The following is an 11868-nucleotide window of genomic DNA, read 5'->3' as shown; positions in this document are numbered from 1 at the left end:
GTTTTTTTTTTTTTTTTTTTTTTATCCTTAAGAAATTTTTAATTATAATTACATTTTGTTAAAGACAGAGCCACAAAGAAAAGAAGCAATTTTATGTTTAGTTTTTTTTTCCTCTTGCTGTACTGAAAACATACCAAACTGTGACTTCAAAACTGAGGTATGTACCGAACTGTTTTTGTATACCGTTACACCCCTAATCATCACACATATAATAGAGCACATCATGTGGTAAACACGGAAGCGCGAACCTGCATGTGTGATGCACGAGAACCAATGAGGTTTGTTCTAGTGTGCAACGCATGCGTGACACGCACAAGCTTCCCTGTTTACCATATGTGGTGCTCTCTCTCTATATATATATATATATATGTGTGTTTATATGTTAATAAAAGCTTCTGTTAAAGGGATAGTTCACCCAAAAATGAAAATTAGCTCATGATTTACTCACCCTCAGGGCATTCTAGGCGTATCTGACATTGCTCTTTCAGACGAACACAATCACAGTTATATTTAAAATTGGCCTGGCTCTTCCAAGCTGTATAATGGCAGTGAATGGTGCCCTTGTTTTTGAAGCCTAAAAAACTGCATCCATCCATCATAAAACTACTCCGCACGGCTCCGAGGTGTTAATAAAGGCATTCTGAAGCGAAACGATGTGTTAATGTAAGAAAAATATTGATTTTTAAAATTTATTTATAAACCGTAATCTCCAGCTTCCAGTCGCTCAAGAAAAGACGTTCGAGCGTATGATGTACGCGTAGCAGAAGGCTCTGGGGAGAGAGTGACGAACGCGGAAGCCCCGGAGCTTACTCTCGCGAGACTACACTCTTCTCCCCGGAGCTTACTCTCACGAGACTACACTCAATCTCCCCGGAGCTTATGTTGTGCCTTCTGCTACGCCTGCATCATACGCGCCAACGTCTTTTCGTGAACGCGCCTACTTGAGCTGGAGATTACAGTTTATAATTTTTGAAAAATCTATATTTTTCTCACACTAACGCATTGTTTCGCTTCAGAAGGCCTTTATTAACACCCCGGAGCCGTGTGGAGTAGTTTCAGATAGAGGAATGTCAGATACGCCTAAGATGCCTTGAGGGTGAGTAAATCATGGGCTAATTTTCATTTTTGGGTGAACTATACCTTTAAATCTGTTTATCATATTTAACACGGCAATCTCTTCACATGACTTGGAATAAACTGCTCAGTTCATATGAATTAATTTTATGATGCCTTTATGACCTTTTTGGATATTCTAAGTTTTGGTTATCAGAAACCTCTCAGGTTTCTTTAAAAATATCTTAATTTGTGTCTCAAAGATTAACCAAATTCTTATAGGTTTGGAATGACACAAGGGTAAGTAAATGATGACACAATTTTCATTTTTGGGTGAATTAACCATTTAATGCAGTGCACCTCATATTCTAAGACTTTAAGTAGAAAATAACTTGCTGCTTTAAAGTTGGCATGAAATGGAAGTTGTGATTATGTTATTTATTGTGATTATATTATTGTGATGTACACTACCGGTCAAAATTTTGGGATCAGTAAGACTTGTAATGTTTTTTTTTAAAGAAGTCTCTTATGCTCATCGAGGCTGCATTTATTTGATCAAAAATACAGAAAAAAAAACCCAGTAATCTTGCAAAATGTTATTACAATATAAAATAATGTTTTCTATTTTAATATCCTTTAAAATATAATTGATTTCTGTGACGCAAAGCTGAATTTCCATCAGCCATTACTCCAGTATAAAGTGTCACATGATCCTTAAGAAATCATTCTAATATGCTGTTTTATTATTAGAATTATCAATGTTGGCAACAGTTGGGCTGCCAAATACTTTTTTTGGAAACTGCGATACTTTTTTCAGGATTCTTAATTCAAAATACAAATCTTTGCTATCACTTCTCAAAAATTTAACACATCCATGTTGAATTTTTTTTTTTTATTTCTTTCAAAAAAAGAAAATAAAAATTTACTGACCCCAAACTTTTGAACTGTAGTGTATATTGTTAGAAAATATTTATATTTTGAATAAATGCTCTTCTTTTTAACTTATTATTCTTCAAAGAATCCTGAAAAAAAGTATCACAGGTTCCAAAAAAATATTAAGCAGTCCAACAGTTTCCAGCACTGATAATAAATCCGCATATTAGAATGATTTCTGAAGGATCATGTGACACTGAAGACTGGAGTAATGATGCTGAAAATTCAGCTTTGCATCACAGGAATAAATGAGATTTTAATGTATATGAAAATAGAAAAACTTATTTTACATAATATTTCACAATATTGCATTTTTTCCTGTATTTTTGATCAAATAAATGCAGCCTTGATGAGCATAAGAAACTCCTGTAAAAAACATTAAAAATCATTCTGATCCCAAACTTTTGATCGGTAGTGTATATCCAAGTGAAACAGCATCTTGGAGGAAAAAAAATGTAGGGGTGGGATATAATTTGGTCCATTGGTAATTGACTTTGAATCTTTTTCCAGCTGGCAGGGGGTGCAGTGATGGCTGTGGGCATCTGGACGCTAGTTGAAAAGAGCGACTACATCAGTCTGCTGTCCTCAAAGATTTATGCTGTCTCTGCCTATATACTGATCATGGCCGGGGTGATTGTCATGGTAACGGGGGTTTTAGGTTGCTGTGCCACCTTCAAGGAGCAAAGACGACTTCTGAGAGTGGTGAGGAACACATTTAAATGTTTACTTGCTCTAGAGGACTGTTTAGGATTATGTTTCCATTTTCTTATGCTGTATGTTCCTCAATTTAAATAGATAAGCATGACTGATGGGCAGTCATGTTTATCTATTTATGTTGAGGAACATACAGCATAAGAAAATGGAAACATAATCAGTTTAGAGTGTGACCAAAAAAGGTTAGCAAACTAAAGCTTTCCTCATTTTACATCCATAGTTGGTATGTAAAATATAAAATTGTAATTAAAGGGATACTTTAAGTTTGAGTTATCAATTACTCACCCTCATGTCATTCCAAAACGATAAGATAGCACATACCCCCTCAAATTTTGAATGCAGCTTCCAAAAGACAAAGAAATATATATGTACATTTGATAATGCACTCAGTGCTTGTCATTTATAACAAAAACAAAACAAAAAAATTCACAATGATATAATTCTTTATAACTATATAATTCATTAGAACAGCCACTGATTTACAATATGTGCTGTCGAATGCAGAGATAAGGTGTCGCATGGCTACGAGTGTGATATTGCAATTATACCACCGTTAGATGGCATAAATATGTAAATAAATAAGAGACCAACCATGAACTGTCTTTAAAAAACATTTTGTGTGCAGAACTACTTCCACCACTGATTCATATCTCAAGTTGACAGTTTCACACGGGTTCTCAATGTGAGGTCTACAGACCCCATGCAAAATTCAGCAAATTAAATTTAGGGCAATATGATTTTCTTTTTTTATGGAAAATGTGACTGGAATCGCAGAATCCAGTCAAAATTGAATTTTTTGTATTACACGGAATGTCACGAAGTTTGGCCAATTTTAGATGAATAAAACAAAAGTAGAGCTGTACACTTAATCAAATCGTCTATTGGACTGTTTATATTAAACCAAAAAGACTATTTAAATATGAATCTTGCATTTTCTTTGTCTCTGTGAATGAATGGTGCAGATGTGTGTTTTCATCTACTACACAAACACGAGTGCGTGTGATGCAGTGTCTTCAGTGTCTGTCATCTCACTAAATGAGAACATGTATATGAGATATTAGACATGCTTTTTGATTACTACAGTTTAATTTAACCATTAAAACAGAGTCCAGAAAAATTAAAATGGAAAAAAACGCAATCTAAAAAAACATTTAATGTAACAAAAAAATTCAAAATTCCATAAAAACTGAAGTTTCAATGGTATTTAAGAGTACAAAATGTAGTAAGCATATGCTTTATTGCTGTTATAATTATGAGAAGATCCTTGGAAAATGTTCTCCCTCATAAGGGGTTCCTGGTCCCAAAACGTTTGAGAACCTCTGGTTTAACAGATGAGCCCAAGCCTCCGTTGCCAATTCGAAAACCTCACTTTAGAACTAGCAACGAAGGAACTCTGAGTTGCATTATTGAAGTTAAAGGTTTTTTGTATTATGTAGACTAGAGTATTATGAGAGATTGACTGAGTGTGATAACCTGCATCTGATACAGCATTCATTCTTCAGCTTAATCTCATATTTAGAATAAAACATATATTTTGAATGTCTGCTGAGGATAAATGTTCAATAAAATTTGCTAGGCAATTCAGTCAAAAGTACAAAGGCATCTTGGAGGAATCAACATCTCTCTCTCATCAGCAGCACTCTGATACAGCAGTTGTTATATAAAATATAAAGTTATGAGACTTTGCCCTCAGCCAAAACTATTTGTTCTGGAACAAATAATAGATTAATGAGACCAAAGATTGGCCATTAGATATACCCAAAACAAATTATATCTCATGTTTAACCACTATAGAACTGGCTGAGGTAAGGCTGTTCTCAGCGGGTTCATGAGCCCTGAATGGCCATTGACATCCTGGAGCGGAGACTTGCCTAATGTCAGGACAAGCCTTTTTGTAACACTAACATTTACATATAATGGCACTGTATGCTTATGAGTTTGTTTTAAGTGCTTAAAGGGACCATGACATGAGAAACATATAAGATATACAGTATAAAAGATATTTTTACCATTAAAACAATCTGCAAGTTTCATAGCTTAAAATGTCCTCCTCTTTATATGTCATCTGAAAATGGTGCTTTATTAATAGCCAAGCAGTGTTATTTTGTCTGATTGTAATTTTGTCAACAGTATTTTTATTATTATTATTATTATTACTTTTTTAAATAAGTTATCAAAATAAGTTATCATCATGACTGGCATTGAAATATGTATTGTCTCTCTCCTCCCATTGTCAGTATTTTGTTTTACTGCTGTGTATTTTCCTGCTGGAGATCCTGGCTGGAGTTTTGGCCTACATTTATTACCAGCAGGTTAGTTATTTATTTGTTCTTTCATTCATCGTTTGCTGTGTATTTGTGTCTTTCATTGTCATGCTTTGTGAATATTATAGCTGAATGAGGAACTGAAGGAGAACTTGAGGGAGACCATGGTTCAAAAATACCATCAGCCTGAGCAGGACCATGTGACGAAGGCTGTGAACAAACTACAGCAGGAGGTGGGACAACTGTCTTTTTGCTAAAATGCATTTGTTATTGACTGTTTACTTATGTGTTGGGTGTTGGCAACTCAGAAGCGAAGACTAGGAGACTCGGGTGTATCTTCAGCAGGATACTTTATTGAGAATATGCTGTTTGGCACTGTAGTGATGAAGTCCAACTAAAGGAAATGGAGATCAAGTAGTCAGGTCATGACCAAAACACAGTAGTGTAGGGTGATATGCTCCATAGTCATATCGCTGATACACAATATTATCATGCTAATTTATTTAATTATTCACTCACTTAGTTTCATAGCCAGAGAGTGTACAGCTAAAAGCACATCTGCACTTTGTTGTTTGTGATGAGAGAATTTGTGAGAGAGCAGAATTAAGTCTGCAATTGTGCACACTGAACAACCAAACTCCGGTGTTTCAGCAATGACTTATCTAAACACATCTGATTGGCCATTGCATTCTTAAACTCAACGGAAGTTGTGTGTGATTAGTTATAAGATGGAACATATAAGCCCAAATATTAATTAGAAAGTATTACTAGCCTGATAATAATAATAATAACAATAATAATCGTCTTGCTTTCGTCAAAGGCATCAGCCACGGGCCATATCTCTGACTATTGATACATAGTATCGTCGATACGCAATACTAACGTCTATCGGCACAACCCTAATTCACAGTATGCAAGTGATGCAAGCATTTGGAGGAATCCGCTTAGACAATCAGATACTTCATAATTGCGATAAAGACAAGTCCACACCTACACTAATAGTGGCTACAACTTTAAAGAATGGGGCAGGGGCACCAAGAGCCATCACAGACAAGAGGTAATTGTTTCAGTTACCAGGCTTGTTTAACTTTAACAAATTGGTGAACAGAATAATTTGTCTGTCATGGTCTTCACTCTAAATGCCAAATAAAATGTACATCACTTCAGCTTTTTATGTGGTGTTATGGCAAGACAGATCTTTATGAGATTCTTAAATTCCCCCCTTTGAGAGTTCTAATAACTCTCACCTAATGCAAATGTAAACCTTCTTAATTCCATTCTATAATGTTTGTCAACATACAGTATGGCCACAATACGGTTACGTTCACATAGGGCTGGGCGATATAGCTAAAAAAATTATCACGATATAATGTTTCATATCATTCGGTATCGATAATTATTGAAAATGTTTTATAACCTTTCTTAAACAGAGCAGTAGAAAAAAAAGTTTAAATTTAACCACTGTATTTAATTTACCCAATTTATTAAGACAAACAACAACCTATTTTAGTCTTAACAGACAAAATAACAAATAAAACAAAATAAAATTGAAACAAATATCTCCTTTCTTATATTTTATATGCAGATTAAATAAGTGTTAATGAAACATTTGGCCTGACTCCTGAGGCCACAGGAGGGCGCAATGAGCAAAATAATGCACCTCAATAAATTGTTTATTCAATGCAATGAAATAATGGCAGTCTATAAAAAAGTGCATACTGTCTAAACTAATATTTATAAATCAAATATAATTTCGTAAATTGCATAAACAATATGAACAAAACAGCATCGTATATTTATGCATAGATTAATACAAATAGCCAAAGCACCGAGCACATGATTGCATTTAAAAACATATGAGACGCAGTGGAATGGAATAAAAAACATCTTATAACTTTACATGGCTTTCTAACAAAAACATTAAAATGCAACACTTACATCCTCACCGCATCTTGTGCGCCACTGATAAGGCTCCCTGACGCACACACCTAAAATTTAAATACACCGTTTTTGCAATAGAATGCACATTTTTATTTTAAATTTGACTAATATTCTTTTTGATTCACAGTCTCCTCATCGCAGGCAGGCACAGCACTCATTTCAGCATGTGTTTGTGTGTTCTGTTGGCTGTCTGCTAGTCACTCATAACACGCACATTTAAATGAAAAAAGCGTGAAACTATCGTGCGATATATATCGAACATTTTTTCTATTGTTATCGATGATGGTGTACCGTCGATAAATATCGATACCATTTATTGCCCAGGCCTACGTTCACACACAGTACGGTTATTTACAGGCATCTCAACCGCATTCTGTAACCGAACTCACACCAGTTATGTTTTCAGGACTCACAACCGCATTTTTGGAAAACACGTGCTGTGTGAACGGAACAGGACTGGACAACTAGTTGTCTGTCACATCATACAGTGTGAGAGAGAGCCGCTCTGCTGCACAAACGAGTGTCTACCATGTGTTGCGTGTTTTCATGTGTGGTTTCAGTAACTTGCAGTGACGTAGAAATGAGCTGTCTTCTGAAAGTTTTAGAGCCAGTCTCCACAGGAGCTGCTGCTGTCGGTTAATGAAGATTAAAACTTGAAGCTTGATTGGACTCTTGTCGTGTCAGAAAGTGGTAAGACTTTCAGTTTTATGGACGTCGCCATCTTTAATATTACTTTGGTCACTTTTGCTAAGGTAACTGGTAAGGAATACGGACTTGACTCTCGTTGCACATTCATACAGACAGTATTCAAGACGCTACTGTAAGTTGCTGTGACTGTGAACATGACATTTTGAGACTCACACCTGTAAGTAAATGCAGTTATCAATCCCAAAAACTGACCGTGTGAACTTAGTCAGTGTCCCATTTTCCAGTCATATAACTAGAAATAGTTACAGGAACTTCATGTCCTTGCTTTATGTAAGTGGTTTTTTTTTCTTTCAAAACTGTTAACTGGTACTGGTAAACTGGTAAAATGTCATATAAACTACATGATGACACAGGAAACTTTTTATCATATAAGTAGAAGTACTGAAAGACCATGGCACTTGAATAGCTGTAAAGTCTGTTTCCTGTTGAGTCCATTTCCAATGCAAAGTCACTCAGATGACTCTTTGTCCCTCATGAGGCTTGTTCATGGCTTGTATATGAGGTGATGCTTTACACCAGGGTTTCACTTATAAAGACGTGATGGCATATACATATACCTGCCACACAAGAAAACAAAGAAACAACAGACTGGCGGTATAATATGTTACACCTCTGACAATTGTATAGTTTCTGTGTCCAACTCTTATTACAATAAACATAGTATAGGGATTTTGTTTACCTAGTTATAAGTAATTCGACATCTATGGACCGGTGAGGTGGGAATAAAACTACTGATAGAGGAAAACGTATGAGGAAGACTTTACCGCAGAGTTATCCTCTGAGGCACATTGTACAGTCATGGCCAAAAGACATAAATTTTGTGTTTTGCAAAGTTTGCTGCTTAAGCTGTTGTGGTGTTCATTCACATTGTTTCTAGATTATTGTGTAGAGTGATCAGATGCATTTTAAATAATTGCTAAAAGCTTCATTGGCCAAAAAATGAACTTTTCACAAAAAAACTAATTTCACTGTTTTTTGATCCTGACACAAAATGACCAGCTAACATTAATTGACTAATCATATCAGCAGCACATGTGAAAGTGTGAATGAGTACTAGTCAGGTAAAATCACTATCATACTAATTAGATTGTAAGAGCAGACTGATTGCTATAAAAGGAGGGAAGAAGCGCTTCCAATCATTGTGTTCTTGTTAGCAATTGTTACCTCCAAAGAAACACGTACAGCCAGCACTTTGCATCAAAATGGCCTCACATGCAAGGAAATTGCTACAAAGAATACTGCACCTGAAAGAACCATTTACCGGATCATCAAGAACTTCAAGGAGAGAGGTTCGACTGCAGTGAAGAAGTCTTCAGGACATCCCAGAGTGTCCAGCAAGCGCCAGGACGGTCTCCTCCTGAGGAGTCAGCTACAGAATCGGGTCACCAGCAGTGCAGAGCATGGACAGCAGAAGACTGGTGCAAAGTTATTTTCTCTGATGAAGCTCCCTTCCGACTGTTTGGGACATCTGGAAAATCGATTGTTCGGAGAAGAAAAGGTGAACGCTACCGTGAGTCCTGTGTTGTGCCATCAGTGAAGCATCGTGAGACCATCCATGTGTGGGGTTGCTTTTCAACCAAGGGAGTGGGCTCTCTCATAATTCTGCCCAAAAACACTGCCATGAATAAAGAATGGTATTAAAACGTCCTGCAAGAACGACTTCTTCCAACGATCCATGAGCAACTTGTTAATGATCCGTGCATTTTCCAGCATGATGGAGCACCATGTCACAAAGCAAGAGTGATAAAGAAGTGGCTCGTTATATTGAAATTTTGGATCCGTGGCCAGTCAAATCCCTGGAACTCAATCCCATAGAGAACCTGTGGTCAGTTCTCAAAAGGCGAGTGAACAAGAAGAAGCCCACAAATTGTGATCAACTCTGAGAACTAATAAGGCAAGAATGGATCGCCATCAGTCAGGATTTGACCCAGAAGCTAATATCCAGCATGCCAGAGCGAATTGCAGAGGTTATGAAGGAGGGAACATATAATTACTTGGTTTTGATACTCTATTTGAACCAGTTATTATTGCCCCATCGTTATTTTGTGTATAAATATGGTCATATTAATGCCTGTTTTTCACTTATTTTTATTGCTAAAAAATATCAGATTACTCTATTTTCAAAATAATCAGTAGATAACTTGATTACCGAAATAATCATTAGTTACAGCCTTAGATTAGTTAAAACATTTTAAAATACAACTGCATTGTTTTGCATTTTGTGATTAAAAGACAAATATTTTGTAACTGAAAATTTCTTTAAAATAGTATTAAAATATTGTCTTGTTCCATTGAACCAAGTATCTGTATTTTGTCTCATCTGCTGAGCTAAGTGTATTGTACACACTTAGGATTGGACAGCAGAAGACTGGTGCAAAGTTATTTTCACACCCCTACACAGACACTAGGGGTATTGTCACACCCCTAGTGTCTGTCATTGCATGCTTTGCATGTGCTGCACTTTATTTGTACCATGTTGTTTTATTCGTTTATTCATTAGAATTTGAAAGATAATAACGATATTGTTTGATAAGTGAGATCACTGATTTTAGTCCTTGAAAACCAAAAAAGTAGTGTCCTTGAAAGTCCTGGAATTTCATTCTTTATCTGTTCGAACCCTGGTCATAGTAGACATCATAATTGAGGATGGGTGAGTGACTGGAGTATGATGTAGTATAAAATCTAATGTTGTGAGTTTACTCAACTAGTGCCCCTCCCCTCCCCCCAGTGGAAGGAAGTGATAGGCAACTTTCTTTTTGTTCTATTTAAAAAGAGACTTTCATCTTTGTTTTAAATTACTGTAGAAGTTATGCACTCACAGCCCTAAGAGTTAGCACCTCAGCAAGCTGCACCATAAGTTCTGTGGAGCGGGGGGATGCTGCTTCATAGTAGTAAACGGCAATGTCTGCCCTCCCTCTTAGGACACAGTTTTTGTCTGTTTCCTGTGTTGACCTTAAAGGATGCTGATGTAATCTTTACATTTGCCTCAACATCAGAATCTCTCAAGTTATTTTGCATAGCTTCATAGTTTATTTTACCTTTTAAGGAGTATCAGCTATACCACTGTATGCGGCAGATGACTGACAAAACATTAGTGTACTCACTTACTCATCTTTCTTTTACAAACAACAAGTGATCCTTGACCAGTCTACATTTGGACCAACAATGTTCTTTAACATTAATTAATTAACTGCTATTCCTACATGGGCTAAGGATTGCTTTTGTTTCTGTCAGTTCAAGTGCTGTGGCAGTAACGGCTCCTTTGATTGGGTGGAGAGCGTTTGGATCCGCTCCGTTGAGGCCGACAGTCGGTTGGTTCCTGATAGTTGCTGTAAAAGCCCAGTCATAAAGCTGTGCGGTCGGAGAGATCACCCCTCGAATATCTATAAAGTAGAGGTGAGTGTACCACAAATTACAATGAAATTGAAATGGTTTCTGGTGGTTCTGTTGGACAATACAGGAACTTTCACACATTAAAACGTACAATTGCTAAATTAACTTTCCCAGTAAACCTACATATGCTTTTCTTACAAAGCTCTCTGCACTTAGATGTATATCCACCACTCATACATGGGGCTGGGTAAATTATCAAATATTTCCTAAAGAGAGTGTCATTAAACTAGTGAGAACGATGTGTATTAACTGATCATCAGCTGGTGAAGCTGTGCTAGTTTTGAAGAGGTAGCACAAATCGAAGTGGAAGCGAACACTTTAAAAAAAAAAAAAAAAAAAAAACTTTTGGAGCCATAGTGTGCCAACTTTATTCTTTTTTCTACTTAAAGGGAAAGTTCACCCAAAAATGAAAATTTGATGTTTATCTGCTTACCCTCAGGGCATCCAAGATGTAGGTGACTTTGTTTCTTCAGTAGAACACATTTGATGATTTTTAAGTCCAACCGTTGGAGTCCATCAGTCTTATAATGCATGGCAATGGTAACAAAGTCTATGAGTGTAAAAAAAAACATGCACAGACAAATCCAAATTAAACCCTGCGGCTCCTGATGACACATTGATGTCCTAACACACGAAACGATTGGTTTGTGCCAGAGACCGAACAGTATTTATATCCTTTTTTACCTCTAATTCACCACTATGTCCAACTGCTTTGAGCACGCGCACGACTTCCGGTGCGTGAGGTGTGTACGCGCTCTGGCGTAGTTTGGAAGTGATCTCTCACGCGTATACGTCACTCATTGTTTACACAGTGCACAGTCATTGTAGGTACGACGGCTAATCAAAATGGTACTTACTTGCG

General features: G+C 36.6%; 1 protein-coding gene across 3 annotated transcripts in view; it reads left to right on the top strand.

Moving 5' to 3' along the window:
* cd151l (CD151 antigen, like) overlaps positions 1–11868 on the top strand; it is a 34554-nt gene that overhangs the window by 16921 nt on the left and 5765 nt on the right. For all 3 annotated transcript variants that reach the window (XM_016462809.1, XM_016462808.1, XM_016462811.1), the window contains 4 exons: positions 2497–2688; positions 4938–5012; positions 5093–5197; positions 10848–11009. In XM_016462809.1, the coding sequence (XP_016318295.1) occupies positions 2515–2688; positions 4938–5012; positions 5093–5197; positions 10848–11009 (516 nt within the window). In that variant the 5' untranslated portion in view covers positions 2497–2514. The remainder of the gene's footprint in view (positions 1–2496; positions 2689–4937; positions 5013–5092; positions 5198–10847; positions 11010–11868) is intronic.

The sequence above is a fragment of the Sinocyclocheilus anshuiensis genome, unplaced genomic scaffold, assembly GCF_001515605.1.
Source record: "Sinocyclocheilus anshuiensis isolate Anshui unplaced genomic scaffold, SAMN03320099.WGS_v1.1 scaffold1017, whole genome shotgun sequence".
NCBI classification, from domain to species: domain Eukaryota; kingdom Metazoa; phylum Chordata; class Actinopteri; order Cypriniformes; family Cyprinidae; genus Sinocyclocheilus; species Sinocyclocheilus anshuiensis.
The sequence above is the reverse complement of the archived record's forward strand: the minus strand, read 5'-3'. Positions and strand labels throughout refer to the sequence as shown.